The 24,904-nt window shown below is 42.9% G+C and overlaps 1 protein-coding gene across 1 annotated transcript in view; it reads right to left on the bottom strand.

Moving 5' to 3' along the window:
* Positions 1 to 24,904, bottom strand: part of pth1r (parathyroid hormone 1 receptor) — a 186,753-nt gene that overhangs the window by 32,108 nt on the left and 129,741 nt on the right. The window contains exons 8-9 of the mRNA XM_055228263.1: positions 8,481 to 8,634; positions 6,169 to 6,229 (exon numbers count right to left, since the gene is read on the bottom strand). Coding sequence (XP_055084238.1) covers positions 6,169 to 6,229; positions 8,481 to 8,634 — 215 coding nt within the window. The remainder of the gene's footprint in view (positions 1 to 6,168; positions 6,230 to 8,480; positions 8,635 to 24,904) is intronic.

Below are 24,904 nucleotides of genomic sequence, written 5' to 3'. Positions count from 1 at the left end.
CCCTCCGGCACTCCCTTTTCTGTGCCCTGACCAAGTCATCATTCCTCCATGGCGCTTTCTGCTTATCTTTAACCATTTTAACCTTCATTGGGGCAATGGTGTCCAGAACATTCAAAACACTTGAAGTTACAGAGTTCAACAAATCATCAACATTAGAACATGAGGCATTTTCAAAGTGTATCATTTCCATGAACAGTGCACCTGTTTTATCATTTATGTGTCTCCTTCGAACAACTGCAGGACCAGCCACTGGTTTGGGAAAAACAGACAGTTCAAAAAAGACACAGAAATCATCAGACAGAGCAACATCCACCACATTGACATTTGAAATATTTACTCCTTTTGTGATGAGCAGGTCCAGAGTGTGCCCTCTGTTGTGGGTAGGCTCGCTGACATGCTGAGTCAGACCAAAGGTTTCAAGGACAGAACTGAGCTCTTTAGCATTTCTGTCAAACACATTATCCACATGTACATTAAAATCACCTGTAATGACTAAACTATCAAAGTCCATGCATACGACTGAAAGCATCTCAGTAAACTCATCAATAAATCTCAGACAGTGCTGGGGATGTTTGTATATGACTAAGTAGAGTATGGAGAGGCATTGTTTTAGATCCATTTTAAAGGAAACATACTCAAAAGATGAAAACACCCCAAATGACAATCTGTGAGTAACTAAGTTATCTCTAAAAAATGCAAACACACCTCCACCCTTTTTGTTTAGTCGTGTTTCAAATTCCATCCATCCATCCATCCATCCATTTTCTTCCGCTTATCCGGGGCCAGGTCGTGGGGGCAGCAGTCTAAGCAGGGACTCCCAGACTTCCCTCACCCCGGACACGTCCTCCAGCTCTTCCGGTGGGACCCCAAGGCGTTCCCAGGCCAGCCAAGAGACATAGTCCCTCCAGCGTGTCCTGGGTCTTCCCCGGGGCCTCCTCCCGTTGGGACATGCCCAGAACACCTCCCTAGGGAGGCGTCCAGGAGGCATCCTGAGCAGATGCCCGAGCCACCTCAACTGGCTCCTCTCAACGTGAAGGAGCAGCGGCTCTACTCCGAGCTCCTCCCGTGTGACCAAGCTCCTCACCCTATCCCTAAGGGTGCGCCCGGCCACTCTGCGGAGGAAGCCCATTTTAGCCCTTGTCCTTTCGGTCATTACCCAGAGCTCATGACTATAGGTGAGGGTAGGAACGTAGATTGACCGGTAAATCGAGAGCTTCGCCTTTGGGCTCAGCTCCTTCTTCACCACAAAGGACCAATACAGCGACCGCATCACTGCAGACGCTGCACCGATCCGCCTGTCAATCTCCCGCTCCATCCTTCCCTCACTCGTGAACAAGACCCCAAGATACTTGAACTCCTCCACTTGGGGCAGAGACTCACCACCCACCCGGAGAGAGCAAACCACCTTTTTCCGGTCGAGAACCATGGCCTCGGATTTGGAGGAGCTGATTCTCATCCCAGCCGCTTCACACTCGGCTGCAAACTGCCCCAGTGCCTGTTGCAGGTCCTGGCTCGAAGAAGCAATCAGGACAACATCATCTGCAAACAGCAGAGATGAAATCCTGTAGTTCCCAAACCAGACCCCCTCCGGCCCCTGGCTGCGCCTAGAAATTCTGTCCATAAATATAATGAACAGAACCGGTGACAAAGGGCAGCCCTGGCGGAGTCCAACACGCACCAGGAACAGGTCTGACTTACTGCCGGCAATGCGAACACAGCTCCTGCTCCGGTCATACAGGGACCGGACAGCCCTTAGCAAAGAGCCCCGGTCCCCATACTTCCAGAGCACCCCCCAAAGGACACCACGAGGGACACGGTCGAATGTCTTCTCCAGATCCACAAAACACATGTGGACTGGTTGGGCATACTCCCATGAGCCCTCGAGGACCCGATGGAGAGTATAGAGCTGGTCCATTGTTCCACAACCAGGACGAAAACCACACTGCTCCTCCTGAATCCGAGGTGCGACTATCGGTCGGATTCTCCTCTCCAGTACCCTGGAATAGACCTTACCGGGAAGGCTGAGGAGTGTGATTCCCCTGTAATTTGAACACACCCTCCGGTCCCCCTTCTTATACAGAGGGACCACCACCCCGTTCTGCCATTCCACAGGTACTGTCCCCGACCGCCACGCGATGTTGCAGAGACGTGTCAGCCAAGACAGCCCCACAACATCCAGAGACTTGAGGTACTCAGGACGGATCTCGTCCACCCCCGGAGCCTTGCCACCGAGGAGCTTGCCAACCACCTCAGTGACTTCAGCCAGGGTGATGGACGAGTCCGCCTCTGGGTCCCCAGTTTCTGCTTCCTCCTCGGAAGACATGACAGTGGGATTGAGGAGATCCTCAAAGGAATCTTCCACCGCCCGACAACATCCCCAGTCGAGGTCAGCAGCTCTCCACCCGCACTGTAAACAGTGTTGGTGAAGCACTGCTTCCCCCTCCTGAGGCGTCGGACGGTTTGCCAGAATCTCTTTGAGGCCGTCCGATAGTCCTCCTCCATGGCCTCCCTGAACTCCTCCCAACCCCGAGTTTTTGCCTCTGTGACTGCCCGAGCCGCGGCACGCTTGGCCCGCCGGTACTCATCAGCTGCCTCAGGAGTCCCACGAGCCAACAAGGCTCAATAGGACTCCTTCTTCAGCTTGACGGCATCCCTTACTTCTGGTGTCCACCACCGGGTTTGGGGATTGCCGCCACGACAAGCACCACAGACCTTACGACCACAGCTACGAGCAGCCGCATCGACAATAGAGGTGGAGAACATGGCCCACTCGGAGTCCATGTCTCCAACCTCTCCCGGGATCAGGGAGAAGCTCTCCCGGAGGTGGGAGTTGAAGACCCCCCTGACAGAGGGCTCCGCCAGACGTTCCCAGCAGACCCTCACAATGCGTTTGGGCCTGCCAGGTCTGTCCGGCTTCCTCCTCCACCAGCAGATTCAACTCACCACCAGGTGGTGATCAGTTGACAGCTCAGCCCCTCTCTTCACCCGAGTGTCCAAGACACGCGGTCGGAGGTCAGATGACACGACAACAAAGACGATCATCGACCTCCGACCTAGAGTGTCCTGGTGCCACATGCACCGATGGACACCCTTGTGCTCGAACATGGTGTTTGTTATGGACAAACTGTGACTAGCACAGAAGTCCAATAACAAAACACCACTCGGGTTCAGATCGGGGAGGCCGTTCCTCCCAATCACGCCCCTCCAAGTGTCACTGTCGTTACCCACATGGGCATTGAAGTCCCCCCAGGAGAACAACGGAGTCCCCGGTTGGTGCACTGTCTAGTACCCCTCCCAGGGACTCCAAGAAGGCCGGGTACTCCGCACTGCTGCTTGGCCCGTAGGCCGACACAACAGTGAGAGACCTGTCCCCGACCCGAAGGCGCAGGGACGCGACCCTCTCATTCATCGGAGTGAACCCCAACACGCAGCGGCTAGGCTGTGGGGCAATGAGCAAGCTCACACCAGCTCGCCGCCGCGGGCAACGCCAGAGAAATGGAGAGTCCAACCCCTCTCAAGAAGTTGGGTTCCAGAGCCCAAGCTGTGCGTGGAGGTGAAGCCTCCACGCACAGAGCTAGTCTCCATGTCTCCAGAGCTAGTCTCCATGTCCGGAGATCCGGTCGTCGAGGTCCCCGCCTTCGACTGCCGCCCAGATCTCTCCGCACAAATTCAAATTTGAAATTTGGTTGAGTTGATTCCACTAGGATTGCTTTACCTGTGTTTTTGTCAAGCTATGTTTCAGTTAAAAACATAAAGTCAAGATTAAAAGAATAAATAAAATCATTAATTAAAAATTACTTGTTACATAAAGATCTGACATTGAGCACAGCAAGTTTCAGATTGGTTTCAGTAGGGCTGGATGTTATCGTCTTACAGGGAATGTGAACTAAATATCTCAGATTGGACAGTCTAACTGTCCTTTGGTTAATCAGTCTACGTGGTGTAACTGTAGATATAGCTCCATCACAGGGCCTCAGCATGATATTATCTTCATCAGGATTGTCCTCAGACAGCAGGCCCTGTGTGTCCTAGCTCTTCGTGATAAGAGCTCTGGGGGAGGGCAGGGCAGGGTGAGCTGGGGGAAGTTTGGTTGAGGGACCAGGTGAGAGCCAAAGAGGCAGAGCAGGGAGGAGTTTGGGTGAGAGACGAGGGAGGATAGGTGGGTACGGGGAAGAGTTCTGTATAGTTGATGCCATGGCCCGACTCGACGGCGGCACCTAGAATTTCACCCCTATGGGAGAGGAGGTTGGAATATAGGCTACTCTCCTGAATTTTCTAAGTCATAAAATGGGATGGGGCCAGCCTGCAAAGAAAAAATATGTTTTTGAAGTCTTAAATGGCACGTAACTCAAACATGCAGTGCCCTATTTCACGGCATTAATATACATTTTGTTAAAACTGTTGATCTGAACGAAATTATGTGCAATTTACATATGTCAAACATTACATTGCTCCACAGCTCCCCCTTGAATTTTTGAATGGTACTCAAAAAAATTACTAATTTGGCATGGACATCCCTATTGCCATACCAAACAAAAAAGCCAATTAGAACATATCTCTATTTGCAAATGTTGCAATGGCAACGTCTGACATTTCTCATTGCAATGCATGGGTTTTGGTTAACTGGAATGAAAAAATTTTGTTCGTCATAGAACATTGAAATTTGGTACACATATGCCTCTCATCATACTGACCAAAAACGCCAAAGAAGACATGCCTCTATTTCCAACAATGCAGGGGTAACAATGTCAGAAATTTTCTCATTGGAATGAATGGAGTAGTATTAAATAGATGTTGATTTTGGGGGGAGGGGCAATGTAAGTGGTGTGATTTTATATTTTTGATTTTATATCTTGTCCATCTTTTTTCATATATGTTCTTGCTTCTTTCCTTCCATGTCCACTCCTCCCTCCCTCACCTGAGGCTCTGGAACAGTCACATAAAAAAACCTTTTCAAACCAGATATATGCGGTGGATCACTCTGTCATGGTAACCTTTACAAAATAATATGCTTCAACCAGAGCCTGTTTCCCCTCTGGGCCTCGCTCTCCAGCTGATCTGAGGCAAAGAAGAAATAGAAACCTTTCTCTGGCTAATTTGATTTGTCATAATGGACATTTTAACCAACTTACCGCATGCTAATCAGTGTTTTTAGACAACCAAGGAAATCACACAGACCAAATGCCACTTTGAACCGCTATCTGACAAATCAAATGGGCTCTTGTCATTAGCAGCTGCACTGTTAGCTTGTACTCATGTCATTAGCAGCTGCACTGTTAGCTGGTTCTGATGTTGTTAGCAGCTGCGCTGTTAGCTCGTTCTCATGTTGTTAGCAGCTGTGCTGTTAGCTCATACAGGCTGCAGTTAGATTGGAGATAACGTTTGAGGGCTGAATAAAACTCTGTAGGTGAGGCTAAGGTATGGCATTAAACTTTATTCTTGATCGACAGTGTTGCCAAGCGCCTGCCCCCTGCTAAACCAGCGATGCAGGTGGTAAGGGGCGTTACCTTCCACAGCCTCACTCCTGATTGGTTCTTTGGTTGCTATGATACTTGCGGTCAAAATTCCAAATATGCAACTCGGCTCCAGATTGTTCCAATAGCTGCTCCCCACAGGAGCTTCATGTGACTGTATGTGACTCTGCAATCACTCAGTTGTATAAAGTCTGTGGCGTTGCCCCTTCTTTTGCAGCAGAGTAAACACTGAGGCTCTGGGAGAAAACTAAAAGCTGAAATCCTGTCAGGTGGAATCTGCTCATGTGAAAGGTTAAAACTTTGTGACAGGGACAAAAACTGCCTTTAGTATTCCAAATGTGTTTTTAAAGGACAATTTTATTTTTTACTTTTGAGAATTTTAAATTCCAAGAGAATTTTTTATTTTTATTTTCTGGCAAAAAAGTCACATACTGTGGCTTTAAAGAAGAACTATATAACTTATCAGGTGGAAATCCTGGGTTGGGTTGGTTCTGCTTTTCATGGAATGTTCCACAGTGTGGCATTATCTATCTGTTTTATATATTATTCAATTAAAGGTGTTTTGTGCAAAAAAACAAAAACAAATAACAAACTTAAAAAGAAACAACATAGATACATTCTCATCACTGTGAAGGCTAATGTCTCACCTTAACTACAAAGTGCATGTTTCACATTTCCCAAATATCAGACTCACTCTGTATCTGCGTACGTCGCTCTCACTGTGGCCCACACTGTCACAAACATGGCTGGTACTCCTGAAATCAAAAAGACACAATTCCGAACGTCACCAACAAGAAAAACCTTCCAGACTTCCCCTAAAACATTCCTCCTGAGCCACAGGCGGCAGTCAGGAGTTTTTTTTCTCCACAGAGACTGAAAAACATTTCTAAAAGTAAAAGTAAAACTGTGACTATGCTTCAGTTTCTCTTTGAAGAACTGGGACAGCGCCACATCCACATTGTAAGCGCTGTGCCTGTGTGTCCATGTGCACAGTGTGTACAATGCAGGAGAGGAGAGGCCCATGCTCACTGACCACGACGTGGACTCTGACCTTGACTCTGAATAGGACTCTAACCTGGACTCTGGACAGGACTGTGCCTGTGTGTCAATATGCAGTGTTTACAATGCAGGAGGGAAGGGCCCACATCTAACCATGTTGCACTCTCTGACCATGACCAGGACTCTAACCAGGACACTGACCTGGAGTCTGACCAGGAGTCTGACCAGGACTCTGACCAGAACTCTGACACGAACTCTGACCAGGAGTCTGACAAGGAGTCTGACAAGGAGTCTGACCAGGACCTGACCAGGACCTGACCAGGAGTCTGACCAGGAGTTTGACCAGGACCTTACCAGGATCTGACCAGGAGTCTGACCAGGACCTGACCGAGAGTCTGACCAGGACCTGACCAGGACCTGACCAGGAGTCTGACCAGAACTCTGAACAGAACTGTCTGACCAGGATTCTGACCAAGAGTTTGACCAGGACTTAGGACAGGACTCTGGACAGGACTCTGACAGCGTAAGTACCTTTCCTTCACAAAGTCTCCAGTGCATTTTGATAAATCATTTCCTTTGTCCAGCCCGATTCTGGAGATTAACAGTTGAGTAAATATCCACTGAAAGATTTACACAGAGCACACTTCATTGCACGTTACATTGAACAGGGTCCAGTTGCTGTTGTTACTGATGCTGATAAAAAATAATAAGCTCCTGGTGCAGAAAAAGTAACACAAAGAACCTGGGATGCCTTTAGTGCACACAGACTGAGCATACGTCACATCACAGAGAGAGCTTTTGGTGTTATTTAACCCTCATTCAGCATTTTGATTGGATAATTGGCTTCAGTGTTTGCAGTTTGCAGTGCTCCAAAGTTATTCCAATCTCTAGGCAAGCTATAGTGGTCTATAATGTGCTCAGTCCTTAAAGGGTTACCAGGAAATAAAATGGGTCCTGCCCCTTTAAGATTCATTAAACTACTTTTTCAATAGTAGTTTAGTGAATCTTAATAATAGAGACAATAGTAAGTGTCATAAACCATCGTTAGAACTAATAATGTAATCTCAACAAAACTCAAACATCTTTGTAAAGTAAATCACAAAACCAGCTTAGCTTTGCTAAATATATAGTCTCATACGGTGGGTTTATATAGAGCAAAAAACATGTGGAAACTCGTCAACATTTTTAGCCTTGCAGTGGAATTATGAAAGTTGATGGCCATATATGTACATGACAAACTGTATATTCCTTTTCCAAATATGGTAATCACTTCTGGTGTTCTGAAGTCGTTAAACTGCACTGGTCTGGAGCTAATGACAACTTTGTAACTTTATACTGAAATTTGACCTCCAAATGTGAATCTAAACCGCGGCCACCATTTTGTGTCTCCAGTTCCTATAAATTCAGAGATGTCTTTTGAGGAACATCAGCATTTACCCAGATCATCAGGGCACAGTTTAGGGACCATAATGTTTTATCTGCTCAAAATGTCTGTAATCTCATTTGGAGTCAGAACAACACCACAGTGTTTTGTCTGGTTAGAATTTTAAGTAGAGATTTTATACTTCAACATGATCTGAAGAAAAAAACGTCTTTCTAAAAAAAATAAATAAATAAAAATAACACCAGATGCATTTTAATAGATCTGGGAATTAAAGCTGAGTACGGCCACAGACATGGTCTCATGTGTCGTGAAAGGTCACAGTGAGACGAAGGGCTAAACATCATGGTGGGATGAAGGGCTAAACGTCACAGTGGGACAAGGGGCTAAACGTCACGGTGGGCCTAAGGGCTAAAAGTCACTAAGGGCTAAACGATGACTGTCTTAGGGGCCCAGAATTGGACCCTCTTTCCATTCATTTATATTAGAGGGAGGGGCTATGTGAGACTTCTTACACCGGGCCTCTATACTTCTGTCAGTGGGCCTGGTCACATTTATTGGATTCAAAATGGCAATCTTATATACAGTTCCTTGAAAGAGAAGGAGGGATGTGCATGTTCACTCACCCCATCCAATCAGAGTGAAGCCCCACAGGTATTTCCGATCAGAGAAGAAGGTCATGAAGATGAGGCTGTGTAGATATAGCCCCTCCACAAGGATCCAGTAGTAATTAGTGGCCAAGAAGTAGAGGAACAGGGTCACGGCGACCTTACAGCCGATCTGTGGGAGAGAACACATCAATATATGTCCAACACACTAACCGTCTGATAGTAAATAAGCTAGCAAACAAATCGAGCCAAGTGTTAGCACAGCCAAACACCTCCACATCTGTACAATCCTGTATAGTAGGCTGACCATGCCGGCATTTATGCAAGGGTCAAAGGTCAAGGATGAATTTCCCTAAGGATATAATTAAGTGTATCTGTATACATGATGAAACCTGGAGATGGAACAGAACAGTGATTTTTGTTCTGATACAAAAGCGAGTAATAATGTCTATGTGATGCAGCTACCAGTGACTTTTTGTATTAAAATGTGTTTTATCCCTGAGAATTTATGCTTTTTGATACATCTGTCAATACTGATGTAACAATATTCGGTATCGATCTGCCCATCGCTACTGAAAACGTTATAAAAACCCCAGACACAGCATTTTCAGTGTAGGAATTTGGTTAAGCAAAATGTTCAAAATGGCAGCTGCATCATTATCATCATTTATATTTTTAGACGACCAAGACAAGAGCAGACACGACAAGATACAAACTTTTAGACTGAAAGATGTTTTATGAAACTAAAACACCCACAAACACATGAGCATGGACACACACATGAGTATGGACACAGAAACACATGAGCATGGACACACACACATGAGCATGGACACACACACACGTGAGCATGGACACACATATGGAGACACACATGGACACACTCTTCATGATGGACTCAGGCCCATTGTCCCATCAGTGCAGAGATGGAGCATGTCAAAACCAGCATTTCAGACAAAGTGCTTGTTATAAAAATGCACAGCAGCCACTATGAAAGAAATGAAACGTATCAAAGAGTTTTTGAGGCTGTAGAATACGAGGCTTCACAGAGGAGTCTCCATTCTCTCACTGAAGCAGTGTTTCAGTTCTGTGGAGGACAAGGAGAGAATGGTCTGAGTCTGGACCTACCACGGCCCCAGCCAAAAAATAAGTCAAATACCCCCTATTTAATACCCCATAGAAGTAAATACCCCCTCTTTAACCCTCTTTAACCCCGTGTCATTTTGGTGAAATTGCCTTTGTTCTGCCCCCTCCAAATTAAAATGATAACCATTATTGAACCCTCAATAGTCTTTGTAAAGGTAACACCCTATAGTTTTACCCATAGGTGTCAGAATCACTGTAACTATGTCTGGTAAGAATTTATACACTTAAGAACACACATAAAAATAGATTTTTCTCATCCTCCATTGAGAAAAAGAAAGATTTTTTTTTTTTTTTTTTTTTTTAATGAAGGTGCAGAAAGCTACAGTAGGTAGCTGGGGACAAAAATAGACTATATCTCAACTGAAAATATTGTTAACCACTCACATTTCAAATTTGAGGACAATATCTATTAAAAAACATTTTTACACTCATTTTATTAGTAGTAAATCCAGGCGTTTTATGGATGAACTTTTGATGTATCCAAACTTATCCAAACCTCTCCAAACCTATCCAAATGGAGACATCTGGAGAACGTGTGGAAAAAATGCAATAACTTTTGAATGCTTCAACCCACAGATATCAATGAGGGCTCTACTGAAAGCTTACACTTAGAGTATTCTATTACTGATGTAAATTTATATAGCATAAAACACAATATAAAATGTATAAAATAAAATATAGTCAAAACAAGTGGTATGGGTCAAAATAAATATATAATTACAAACCACACACTGCAAACAATAAACAAACACACACACAAACACTTCAAAAATGCAAACAAACACACATTACAAATTCAAAATCACTGCACATGATTATGGCTGGTCTTCTGTGTGCCAGTCATTATAGCAGTGTCTTTGTTGCTGGAAGCACATATATTATTATATTGTGGGTTAAACATTTCACTGGAGTTTTGGCATGTCACTTCTTGCACTTCAACCTGCCCTGTGTGTCTTGTCACTGCCCAGGTTGATGTACACAAGACAATGAGATTTCTCCCTGTTTCCTTCTTCCTGCTGTGTTCTGATGGCTCCTGCCTCTGCCAACTCCAAAACAAGAGTTTCTCTAAAGGCCTTTTTGTGCATATAAGAATTTTACCCTTTGATCTACAGCAGTGGTTCTCAAATAGTGGGGCGCGCCCCCGGTGAGATACCAGGGGCGATAGACGGAGGTAAAGTCACCCGAAAAATAAGACGAGGAAGTCTGATGAAGCATATTTAGCACTTGGCTTCACCGTGACTCCGGTGGGACACGAGGACAGACCGGTGTCTGCTGTGTCTGAAAATGTTGGCAGCGGACAGTATGAAGCCAAATAAGTTAAGACCCCACCTCATTACACCTCAGTCACGCTGATAACATGCTGAAGTTTTTTCAGCATAAACGTGTCAAATATTAACAACAATGTAACAATTGTAAATGTGTTGTAACGGGTGAGTGTAGCGGACCAAAGGATGCAGACTCGGGGAATATTTACAGGATTTATTGTAGGAAAAGGACAATGTACAAACAGCGGGTGATCCGGAGGTGAGCAGGTGAGCAGGTGAGCAGGAACACAGGAAAAACACAGGGACCGGGGACATGAAGGGACCACAGGACGACAGGCAGACCAGACGGGCGTAGGGCAGAGCAGGCAGGAGACATCCAGGACCGGAGCACGACAAGAACACAGGGGCGACAGGAACGCAGGCAGGAAAGACGTGACACAACAATGATGAAGAGAACACGACAATGATTCCGCGCTGAGTCTCTTCTCCCAGTTCCCTTTATGCGCAGCAGGTGAGTTGATTGCACTGATGGGCTGCAGGTGCGCGCAGGAGCCCAGCCCAGATCTGGCAGGTGAGGGAGGGAAAGAGCAGGACAGGAGGAAAACCAGGAGTGGACAGTGCGGATCATGGCAAAATGTCACTTAAAGCAGCAAGCACTGAGCATCATATAAGGTACCAAATTGCTAAATTACTTGTTTTAATTTGATATTTATTTAATTTTAATGTATTATTTTGATATTTATTTAATTTTAATGTATTAATTTGATGTTTATTTAATTTTATTTTTTATTTGATATTTAATTAAATTTCATTATATCATTTAATTTATCTCTTAAAAAAAAGTCTTGTACCATTCCTTTCTTTTGTGTATCGTAACAGCCATTGAGCGCATCTTATAGGTCAACGCCACCCATGTGCCTAAGTAAAAACACAAATGTGCACAGAAGCCATGCTCATGATTACACATGATATATTTTACCTACAATTATGTCAATAGCAGAATAAACCACACTTATTAATCAGGAACAGCATCCAATCCATCAAAACATAAGGTCTTTTACTCCTGAGTCCACCATGAGATCTTCACTCGGTTCCACGAACCGCTCTGGGTCCGAAATGCCTCTAGTATAACTTGTATAAACATCCACAGTGTCCTCGATCGCGTACTTCCTTTGTTATGTCCGTTTCGTCATGTGTACAACGTAAAATTGCTGCAGCCATTACGCACAGATTTCTGAATCCACCCGGCTTCGTTTACGCACACATCAAGCTCCATCTGTTTACGCAAAATCATGGCATGCCATACATTGTTGTGTTCCGGTGCTCATTGGCTGTAAGGAGAAAATGTCACTAAACATGTGTAATGTAACTGGTTGATTCTACAAGGGGGAGAGTGGGGTGTAAACTTTCAGTCATCTGTAGCACTGATTCGCTGTCTGGGGCTCCAATAGCCCACAACCCCCACCTTATTGGCCAACATTGGTGTCAGTTACAAGCTAATACATTTGTTTAGCACTGAGGAACAAAGTTGGTGCTGTCAGAAGTTTATTATATGTGAAATCGACAAGAAGAAATGCAAAAAAAGTTGCTGCAGCAGATTGGACATGGAGGATCTAACTTATTTTGTGGACATAATTTCTTCACTGGATTATATTCTCTGGACCTGTACAGAACAAATGAGACCAACTTTGTAGGAATATGTTGATGTTTGATAGAACCAGAGCCCTCAAAGTTAAATAAAGTCCAAATCCACATTTTTGACTTTTCTGCAAAAACGGCTTTTTTTGCAGTGTGTGTTTGATTACATTTTGAAGTGTGTGTTTGTGTACTGTTTGCAGTGTGTGGAGTTTGCAAATATATATTTATTTTCACCCATACCACTTGTTTTGACTATATTTTAGAGATAAATATACATTTTATATTGTGTTTTGATATGTTATATAAATGCATAGAAATAGAGCAGCTAGGTGTGCAGATACAGATTTGAAGTGTAAGCTTTCAGTAGAGCCCTCACTGATGTCTATGGGTTGAAGCATTCAAAAGTTATTGCAATTTTTCGTTCTCCAAATGTCTCCATTTGGATAGGTTTGGAAAGGTTTGGATAAATCTGGATACATCAAAAGTCCCTCCATAAAAACGCCTGGATTTACTAATGATAAAATGAGTGTAAAAATCTTATTTTTATAGATATTGTCCTCAAATTTGAAATGTGAGTGGTCAACAATATTTTCAGTTGAGATACAGTGTATTTTTGTCCCCAGCTACCTACTGTAGCTTTCTGCACCTTCATTTTAACAAAAAAATTTAGGTGAGGATGAGAAAAATCCATTTTTATGTGTGTTCCTAAGTGTGTAAATGCTGACCACACTTACTTACAGTGATTCTGACACCTGTGGGTAAAACAATTTGGTGTTACCTTTACAAAGACTCCAAACTTGTGTATTTACTACTCAGGGTTCAATAATGGTTATTATTTTAATTTGAAAGTCAAAACAAAGGCAATTTCTCCAAAATGACCCAGAATTATAAGGGGTTGGTACCCCATAGAAGTTTTTAATACTCCATGAAAGTAAATACTCCCTCTTTCCTACCCCATAGAAGTAAAAAAAAAAAAAAAAACTAAAGTAAATACCCACTTTTTAATAGCCCATAGAAGTCAAATAGCCCCTCTTTAATACCCAATAGAAGAAAATATCCCCTCTTTAAGGCTAATTAACTAAATCCCATATGTTTCCTCGTGTTTAATTTTTTAACAGGTTCAAACACTGCTCAGATCTCACCTTCTCCCCAAAGCCTGTGACTCCCCTGACAACGGTTCGCCGTTATTAGCCTGAGTGTTTCTGCTCGTCCTATCCTTGTTCTATGACGTGAAGCATCTTTGAGTTACTGTAAAAAAGCTTTATATAAAACTGATTTGTTTCTCTATTATCACCACAGCGCTCCATATAGTGTTAGAGTAAATATATCACACAACCAAACATCAGAGTTTCTACAGGGGCTCACTGAGGACAAACTTTAGCTACACAGAGCTAATACAGCGGCTCTCAAACTTTTCACACCAAATACCACCGAAGTAAAGATCTGCCATTTTATCAAGACCCAAACAGAAGGATTAGTGGCACTGTTCCCTCTAAACAATTGCAATTGTGCACTGCTGACACTGTCTCAGCACACAGAAAATCTGTGCTCCGCACAAAAAAATCGAACCGGAGTTGAAAATAAAATAAACACACAACAATTTATTCTGCGTTTATTTTTCCATGTGAGTCAGTGAGTGTGACCGGCAACTAGCTGCTCCAGCCAATTATGTGATTCACATACGTATTTGCGCACCTTATCAACGTCATTTACAGGCGTCCTCATGTGCCGCTATCAGTGTTTTAGCCGATGTGGCCGTTGTGGAGTGAAGACTCGCTAATGATGCTAAGTGCTTTTTAACCCCTTAACGTTCCGACGGCCCGCCCTCGGGCGCACTGTTACGCACTGTTTTGCAGCGGTTTTGCGTTTTAAACGGACAAAACAAAGGAAGTACGCGACCGAGGACACTGTGGATGTTTGTACAAGTTCAACTAGAGGCATCTCGGACCCGGAGTGGTTCATGGAACCGAGTGAAGATCTCATGGTGGACTTAGGAATAGAGGGACCTTATGATTTGATGGACTTGATGCTGTTCCTGATCGGTAAATGTGGTTTATTCTGCTATTGACTTAATTGTGGGTCAAATGTGTATTATGTGTAATCATTAGCATTAGCTAATCCCAATCTGCGCCCCCCCCGACCACCACCAATCATTAACGCACACACTTGGGTGAAGTGTCTTGCCTAAGGACACAAAGTTTGTTGACATTTTTAAGTGTGTGTGTTTGTTCACTATTTGCAGTGTGTGGTTTGTAAATATATATTTATTTTGACCTATACCACTTGTTTTGAATATATTTTATATACAAATACACATTATATATTGTATTTTGATATGTTATGTAAATGTACAGTAATAGAGCAGCTGGGTGTGCAGATACAGATTCCTCTTAGTGTGTATTGGTCATTGAATACTGTCACTAGTTTATGAGTTGTAAAAAACAAATGATTGTGTCATATACTGAAAAAGAGTTACCGGACTGTCTCCCAGAGCACAGTAGGACAGTCTCACTCAGTGCACAGCAAAAGCTTCGCACAATGGCTTATACTCATAATACAAGTCAGACCTTTATAATAAAAATGTTAAGTGTGTTTTCTACATTGGAGTTTACAGTTGGCTTGGTTTGGTTGGAAGCTCACGTTTTGCCATAGTTAAAATTAGCATTCCGGGTGATTTTGGTGAAATTGCCTTTGTTCTGATCTCTCCAAATTAAAATAATCACCATTATTGAACCCTCAGTAGTAAATGCACAAGTTTGGGGTCTTTGTAAAGGTAACACCCTATAGTTTTACCCACAGGCATCAGAATCACTGTAAGTTTGTTTGCTGAGCATTTATACACTTTGGAACACACATAAAAAAAGATTTTTCTCATCCTCGCCAAAAAAAAATTGTGAAAATGAAGGTGTAGAAAGCTGCAGTAGGTAGCTGGGGCCAAAAATACACCATACCTCAACTGACAAGATTGTTGACCACTTACATTTCAAATTTGAGGTCAATACCTATAAAAATGAGAGTTTTACAATAATTTTATCAAGAGTAAGTACAGGCCTCTCCAAACATATCTGAATGAAGACATTTGGAGAACATTTGGAAAAAGTGCAATAACTTTTGAATGTTTCAACCCACAGACATCAGTGAGGGCTCTACTGAAAACTCACACTGAGAGGAATCTGTATCTGCACACCCAGCTGCTCTATTACTGTACATTTACATATCATATCAAAACACAATATAAAATGTATATTTGTATATAAAATACAGTCAAAACAAGTGGCATGGGTCAAAATAAACATATATTTACAAACCACACACTGTAAACAGTGAACAAACACACACACACACACACTTCAAAATGTAAACAAACACACACTGGAAACTGAAAACACACTGTACATGATTGTACAGTGACAGTCATTCTGCAACAGTGGCTCAGTGGTTAGAGCTTTGGTCCTGCAACCCGAAGGTTGGAGGATCGAGTCCCACTCCACTCCCACCAATTTCTGTCATTGTGTCCTTAGTTCTGTCATTGTGTCCTTAGGCAAGACACTTCACCCAAGTGGTGTGTGCGTGATGATTGGTGGTGGTCGGGGGCCCATTAGCATTGCGCATTGGCATTAGCTAATGCTAATGATTACACATGATACACATTTGACCCACAAAGAAATCAATAGCAGAATAAACCACGCTTACCGATCAGAAACAGCATTCAGTCCATCAAATCATAAGGTCCCTCTACTCCTGAGTCCACCATGAGATCTTCACTCGGTTCCACGGGTCCGAGATGCCTCTAGTTTAACTTGTACAAACATCCACAGTGTCCTCGGTCACGTACTTCCTTTGTTTTGTCCATTTCGTCATGTTTAAAACGCAAAACTGCTGCGTAAAATTACGCAACACGCACGCGTAATTTTACGCGCGGATATTTATATCCAGCCTCGGCTTGTTACGCGCGCAGCAAACTCCGTCTGTTTACAGTAAACCACTGCATGTCATGCATCAGCGTGTTCCGCAGTTCATAGGCTTTAAGGGGAAAACATCACTAAACGTGTGTAATGTAACAGCTTGATTCTACAAGGGGGAGAGTGGGGCGTACTCTTTCAGTCATCTGTAGCTCTCATTCACTGTCTGCGGCTACAGTAACCCACAGCCCCCACCTTATTGGCCAACTTTGGTGTCAATCACAAGCTAACAAGTTTATTTGCGCTGAGAAACAAAGTTGGCGCTGTCAGAAGTTTATTATGCCTGAAACTGACAAAAGAAATGCAGAGAAGTGACGGAACAGATTTCACTTTCCTGCAGCAGATTGGACATGTAGGCTCTAACTTCCTTTGTGGACATAATTTCCTGACTGGATTATATTCTCTGGACCTTTACGGAACGAATGAGACCAATTTTGTGTGAATATGTTGATGTTTGACAGAACCAGAGCGCTCAATGGTAAGTGAAGTCAAAATCCACATTTCTGACTTCTCTGTAAAAACGGCTTTCCTGTCAGCACTGTGGTGATTAGAGGTGTAAATGGTTTACATATTCAGAAAGATGAATGCCGCAGCTTTCATTTGATGTGTAGATTGTTCGTGTGGGTGACGCAGAAATACACGGACATTGCTGTAAACTTGTAACGTAAAGACGACGGCCCGCAGGCGGGCCGTTGGAACGCTAAGTGGTTAAATATTTATACTTCCAATAGCATTAACATACTACACAGGTCATGAGCAAGATTTTTGTCATTTTCATTGTATACGTGGGCTAAAGCACTTAATTAAAAGTCTTATACCAGAAATGTAAATGTGGTAATTATATTCTTTTAATAAACCATTTAACTTGGATAGATGCGATGCCAGCATGACCACAGTATGTCTGATGTTGCTCACAGTGGTCCATAGGACTGCTCAGGGAGTTTGTGTGTTTGCTCAGACTCGTAAGAAATTAGAGGGAACATAGGTTAGTGGCAACTAGAAAATTAATCAAACTTACAACATCAAACTTAATAACAATCTGTGGAAGTGCACCATGTGACAAGCCATTCTGACAAACTGTCTCGATAGTCCACGGTTCAAATAATATTCAAAATCTCTCTCTGAAAAAGGCCACTTCAGAACAGGCCCTGGCCACTCCACTGCAGCGAGTCTCCTTCTCTTGACCTTTTCAGTCTGGGATCTTTTGGATCTATTACCACAAGTACTCTGAAACATCTGGAGTCCTTTGAAACATCTCTAGTACTCTGAAACATCTCCAGTACTCTAGAACATCTCAAGTACTCTAAAAGAGCTCAAGTACTCTGAACCATTTCCAGTACTCTGAAACATATCCACTACTCTGAAACATCTCAAGTACTCTGAAACATCTCCAGTACTCTAAAACATCTCAACTATTATGAAATATCTCAAGTACTCTGAAACATCTCAAGTACTCTGAAACATATCCACTACTCTGAAACATCTCCCTCTGAAACATTACAGTACTCTTAACCATCTCTAATACTCTGAAGCATCTCCAGTCCTTTGAAACATTTCCAGTCCTCTAAAACATCTGCTTCTGAACCATCTCTGGTACTCTGAAACATCTTCAGTACTCTGAAACATCTCAAGTACCCTGAAACATCTTAAGTACTCTGAACCATCTCCAGTGCTCTGAAACATCTGGACATCTGAACCACTCCCAATACTCTGAAGCATCTCCAGTACTGTGAAATATCTCCAGCACTCTGAAACATCTCCATGTACTCTGAACTATCTCCAGTAGTCTGAAACATTTCCAGTACTCTGAAACATCTCCCTGTACTCTGAAACACCTCAAGGACTCTGAACCATCTCCAGTCCTCTGAAACATCTCCAGTATTCTGAACCATCTGCAGTACTCTGAAACATCTCAAGTACTCTGTAATATCTTAAGTACTCTGAAACATCTCCCTCTGAAATATCTGCTGTACTCTGAACCATCTCCAGTAGTCTGAAACATCTCAAGTACTCTGAACCATCTCCAGTACTCTGATACATCTCAAGTACTCTGAAACATCCCCAGTAGTCTGAACCATCTCCAGTACTCTGAAATATCTCCCTCTGAAACATCTGCAGTACACTAAACAATCTCTAATACTCTGAAGCATCTCGAGTACTCTGAAACATCTCCAGCACTCTGAAACATCTCCATGTACTCTAAACTATCTCCAGTAGTCTGAAACATCTCAAGTACTCTGAAACTTCTCCCTGTACTCTGAAACACCTCAAGGACTCTGAACCATCTCCAGTCCTCTGAAACATCTCCAGTATTCTGAACCATCTGCAGTACTCTGAAACATCTCAAGTACTCTGTAATATCTTAAGTACTCTGAAACATCTCCCTCTGAAATATCTGCTGTACTCTGAACCATCTCCAGTAGTCTGAAACATCTCAAGTACTCTGAACCATCTCCAGTACTCTGATACATCTCAAGTACTCTGAAACATCCCCAGTAGTCTGAACCATCTCCAGTACTCTGAAATATCTCCCTCTGAAACATCTGCAGTACACTAAACAATCTCTAATACTCTGAAGCATCTCGAGTACTCTGAAACATCTCCAGCACTCTGAAACATCTCCATGTACTCTAAACTATCTCCAGTAGTCTGAAACATCTCAAGTACTCTGAAACTTCTCCCTGTACTCTGAAGCATCTCAAGTACTCTGAACCATCTCCCTCTGAACCATTTCCAGCATCGTCCATCACCCTTTAAATTACTATCTAACTCCGTCAACACAAAAAGACCGTTTGAAACTTGACAAATCTAAAGTGTTGATTTGAAAATGAATGTTTCAGTGTTCTCTGTTTCCCCCAGAGGAACTTTTTATTTACCTGTGTTTTTCTTTTGATTGGTTCAGATTTAGCTCGGAGCGAAAGCAGATGTCTGGTGGAGGAGAGGTGCCAATGCAAACTGAACAAGTCCAAAACAAAGTGCAACATTCAAAATATTTGTGCTGGACACTACACAGCAACGCTAATGCTGCTAATGTTGTTAACCTGCTACATGCTACATCCAAACTAATATTGACCTCTGACCTCTCACTGTGGAAGATGCTAATTTGTTTTGCAAGGCTAATTTCAAACTCAAATATTATTAAAGGACTCATTATGCATGATTTGTTTTGCTTTTGGCCTTAAAGGTGCTCTTAAGCAGCTTTGACTCTGCAGCTCATGTTTTAAAACTTGAAAAATATATATATATATATATATATATATATATATACATACTTTTTTTTCTAGCAATGATCTATAGTATAAGTATTTTATTGTCAGATAATCAGGACATGTTAGCATGCTAGTTGTTGTTGGCTTTACGATCAAGACAAAACACTGCAGAGAGTTGTGAACTGCACACTGTTTAAAATAAACTCGTTCATTTTTTTATGTTTTTAAAACAGTAAAAATAAAGTCAATGAGACAATAAATGAGACAAGTGTGAATGAAGGTAAAAAAGGTACATGTTTTTGAGAAGGGAACAACACTATAACAGGGATAAAACCGTTAGCTTGTTTTCAAACATTTTGGGTTTGGAACAAATCAGGCTTAAAAGCAACTCAGTTCATAGAAGACCTTCGGACTGTTCTCACAATTAGAACTAAACTGGGACTAAATTAGGAACAAAACCTGGTCTAGAACAAGACTAAACCAAGACTAGATCAGGACTAATCCAAAACTAAACCAAGACTAGATCAGGACTAATCCAAAACTAAACCAAGACTAGATCAGGACTAATCCAAAACTAAACCAAGACTAGAACAGGACTAAACCAAGACTAGATCAGGGCTAAACCAAAAGTAGATCAGGACTAAACCCATCCTAAAACTCTGAACAACATTACATGGATGTAGCATGTAGAAGAACCTCATCTGGCCTGTTATGTGCTGGACCCATATTGTGATGTTCTGCCCGTGGGCAACTCAGCATAAATCAGCCCTAACACATACATACAGTGGTCCCTTACTATATCGTGGTTCACATTTCGCGGCCTCCCTGTTTCACAGATTTTTCTGTATGTTTTTTTTGTTTTGTTTTTTACAGAGCATGAACCCACATTGTGTTCTGCGTCCTGACTGGCTAAGTGATGTGCCGTGTCTCCTGTACAGTTGTCGTAACGGGTGTGTGTAGCGGACCAAGGGATGCAGACTCGGGGCAGATTTACAGTATTTATTGTAACAATTGAACAAAGTACGAACAGCGGGTGATCCGGAGGTGAGCAGGTGAGCAGGAACACAGGAAACACAGGGACCACGGACATGAAGGGACCACAGGATGACAGGCAGACCAGAAGGGCGTAGGGCAGAGCGGGCAGGAGACATCCAGGGCCGGAGCACAACAGGGCACAGGGATGACAGGAACGCAGGCACGACAGGAACGTAGGCACGACAGGAACAAGTGAGGACGACAGGAATCCAGGGAACACGACAAACGCAGCACAGACAGGGTGAGTCCAAACATACGATCTCGCACCGAGTGTCTTCCCCCATCTCCTCTTATCCATGGCAGGTGTGGAGATTAGCCAGATGGAGAGCAGGTGTGCGCGGGAGGAGCCGAGAGCTCCGCCCAGCTCCAGGTACAAGCAGGTGAGGGAGGAGGAAGAGCACACAGGGAGGAAAACCAGGAGCGGACAGTGCGGATCATGACAACAGTACAGAATGCGTTACAGAATCGCTAGTAGTGTACTCTTAAGTGCTGTATGTTTGCAATTTTTCTTCTCGACAAAACCCACAATGTTGATGAAATGTTCTGCATTGACAAATTTCAGAAACGCTTTGGACTTAAAAGTGTTCCTCTGCACGGAGAGGCTGCCTCTGCGCATACCGCAGGAACAGAGGCACATGAACAAGTTTAAACAAATTTAAAGTGATCATCGAGAAAGGGGGATATAATATATGAAGGTATGAAGATTGCTTAAACCAGAGAGAAATATGAGAAAATGTTAATGCCTGTCTGAGAAAAAGTGTATAAAGTATGTGGTGCAGGGTTTTACAGCCTTAAAACATAAATAATAATAAAATAAAATAAAAAAATAAAGCTGACTTCGCAGCTCTCCCCTATTGCTGGTTATTTTTAGAATGTAATCCCTGCGATAAATGAGAGACCACTGTATTTTTATCTCAGGTGTGTAGTCATCTGAAGGAGTTTTAAACCAGAGAAACCAGAAGAACCAGACTAACCAAAGGAAGCAAAAGAACCAGAGTAAAGAGCACTTTACACTGAAGATGTGGAGCTGGAACACTGGCAGTCTGTGTAGCTCAGTGTAATTTATTTTGGCACAGACACAGTACAGATATATGATATATATAGACTGCTGTCAGCTGTCTGCATCTAATTATACAGTGTTGGCAGAGAACCAGGAAGTAAGGCTGGTGCGCTGTTAGAATGCTAATTACTGCATTATCATTATGGCAAAACTTGGCTCTGGCCTTTGCAAGATGTGAAAACACTTTAACACAGGAATAAACAGGAGGCTAGAAGAGGAGGAACATGGACCCAAGGAACATGAGGAACATGAATAAACAGGAGGCTAGAAAAGGAGGAACATGGACCCAAGGAACACGAGGGACATGAACCTCAGGTGTATTACTTGGGTATATGTTTCTCATGTTCCTTGTCCCTAAGTAACACGAGAAAAATGGACCCAAGAAAAAAGAGGAACATGGACTCAAGGAACACGAGGAACATCGACTCAAGGAACATAAGATACATGGACCTATGGAACATGAGGAACATGGACCCAAGGAACATGAGGAACATGGACCTAAGGAACATGGGGGACATGGACCTCAGGTGTATTACTTGGGTCTATGTTTCTCATGTTCCTTGTCCCTAAGTAACATGAGAAAAATGGACCCAAGGAACATGAGGTACATGGACTCAAGGAACATAAGAGACATGGACCTATGGAACATGAGGAACATGGACCCAAGGAATATGAGAAACATGGGCCCAAGGAACATGAAGAACATGGACCCAAGGAACATGAGGAACATGGACATAAGAAACATGAGGAAGATGAACCTATGGAAGATGAAGAACATGGACCCAAGGAACATGAGGAACATGGACACAAGAAACTTGAGGAACATGAACCCAAAGAACTTGAGTAACATGGAGGACACCACAACAGCATGCATCCTTTAATTTGCCCACTCTCAGTTCACACTTGTGCAGTCCATGCTGTTAGCGTACAAACTGTACTTGTGTTTCAGCAAAAGATGAAGTTTAAATCTGTCAACTGGACAAATCACTCCTACAACTATTTGTCCAGTTAACAGATTTAAACACTGCCTTTTGCTGTAATACAAGTACAGTTTGTACGTATCTTTTGCTATGGATCAGACCTGGATGACTGAGGGATTACACAGACTTGTGTTGGCATACATACTTGGTATGGGGCCCTAGGGGGACTGTTATTAGCTGAGTGTATTTATTATTAATGACAGATGAGGCCAAAGATTAATTAAACACAGATATACATGACATGTTTTAATTGAGCCCACATAGCGCCTCCCCTGACATACACACAGAGGCAAAGCCCATCTCACTTTGTACATTCTTATTAAATATAGAACTGAAAAGTGCTTTATTATCTGGAGAAGCTTTACTATGTGTAATAATTATTTGTTTTAAAGCTACACCATGTACCTTTCTAGAAGTACATTACCTGCGTGTCTCCATGGAAACAAAAAGATAAATCCATACCGCAGAACATTATCCAAAGAAATAGATACATTTAATGCTATACTTAATAATAATATTACAGCCGAAGGAACATTTAGCCCTGGTGCACCAGATGAAGGTTAGATCTTTAATGAGCCTCATCTTTGATCATTTATTTTAATAGATTCTGTTTTTCATCCTTGACAGTTTGAACTGCTCACTTGCGCCTCAGAGTGGTCATGTGATGTTGCTGTGATGTGTCCGGTCAGCTGATTTAAACAGGTTTTGGTGCTGTCTTCCTAATGATAAAAGCAGGACAACAGCGCCACCTGTAGTCCAACTTCTTCAGGACAATATCCCAGGTGTTTCTCCACATTATGGACTGGGATGGAGCAAATATCAGCGGAAAAAGTGGACAACACTGGATTAAGAAGGCAACGGAAATACTGGGACTTTAAAACCTGTCTTGAAGAAGTCGGACTGCAGATGGCACCATTGTTCTTGTCGTAACCAGCGGGGCGTAAGGACCAGAGTAGCGAGACTCACAAAGTTTTATAATGTCTTTAATCTCAATAAGTGTTCGTAGATCCAACGTGGCTACAATAAATGTTCATAGCAATCAAAGTTCATAGAGATCAGAGTTCGTGGGTCAAACGTAGCTACAATAAATGTTCATCAAAAACAAAGTTCATAGAAGTGTCCATATAGATCAGAGTTCATAGGTCCAACGTAGCTGGGGAGCGTGGGTGCAGGTTCGTGAGCGTAGGGAGACACAGTGCACGGCAGTGAGGATACAGGACATACCAGGGCGGAGGTGCGGGTGCTGGGGTAGTCCGGAGCAGGTTCTGGGACGGATATCTGGAGCAGGACAAAAGGATTCCAGTGAGGCACAGAGGACGAGCATGAATCAAAAGTACAAAGCCAAAAGTATAATCACGTGAAACACGCGGACGTTCCGGCGCCGAGTGACTCGTCCGAACCCCTCTTATCCACGGCAGGTGGCGTTGATTGCGCTGATGGGGAGCAGGTGCGCGTGGGAGGAGTCTGGATTCCGCCCAGCTCCGGAGACAGACAGGTGAGGGAGGGGGGAAGACGAAGACACGGGGAGAGCAAGGCAGGAACCGTGACAGTTCTGCCTCCACTGGCAGGGAGACAGCTTCAAAAATGGTTTAAATCAGCTGACCAATCATGTGACAGCAGCTTCACGTGACCACTCTGAGGCCTATGGAGCAGTCCAAACTGTCAGGGATGAAAACAAAATAAACCTTGGTCTGGAAACAGAATCTATTAAAATAAATGAATGTTGGATGTTCAAATGTTGCTGAGACACATCTACTTAGTCCTTGGGAAAGACATACATCAGATAAATAATTTAATTTAAAATAAATAAAAAATAAGAAACGATGCAAATGATTCTTGTTCATTAATTTCTAAAAAGGAAACAACACATGTGCTTTGATCAAAAGTACAACTGTTTTTTAAATCACTTCCTCTCGAGTATCACTCAATCATATTCCAAGGATTTCTATTTTTATGATTTTCCAAACCACTTTAGCTCAATGTTTTGGTTCAGTCAATCAACAAGCAGCGCTGTGCTCCTGAGAACACTGCATTATGCAACACGGCAGAGCTTTGTGCATTGTTCTGATAATGAGCCTCTGTGTTGGACACAGTGCTACATTAAAGCCATTTAAATTTATTTGACTATGATTCATTTCTAAATGTCA

This window comes from Periophthalmus magnuspinnatus, chromosome 17 (assembly GCF_009829125.3).
Source record: "Periophthalmus magnuspinnatus isolate fPerMag1 chromosome 17, fPerMag1.2.pri, whole genome shotgun sequence".
NCBI lineage: Eukaryota > Metazoa > Chordata > Actinopteri > Gobiiformes > Gobiidae > Periophthalmus > Periophthalmus magnuspinnatus.
The sequence above is the reverse complement of the archived record's forward strand: the minus strand, read 5'-3'. Positions and strand labels throughout refer to the sequence as shown.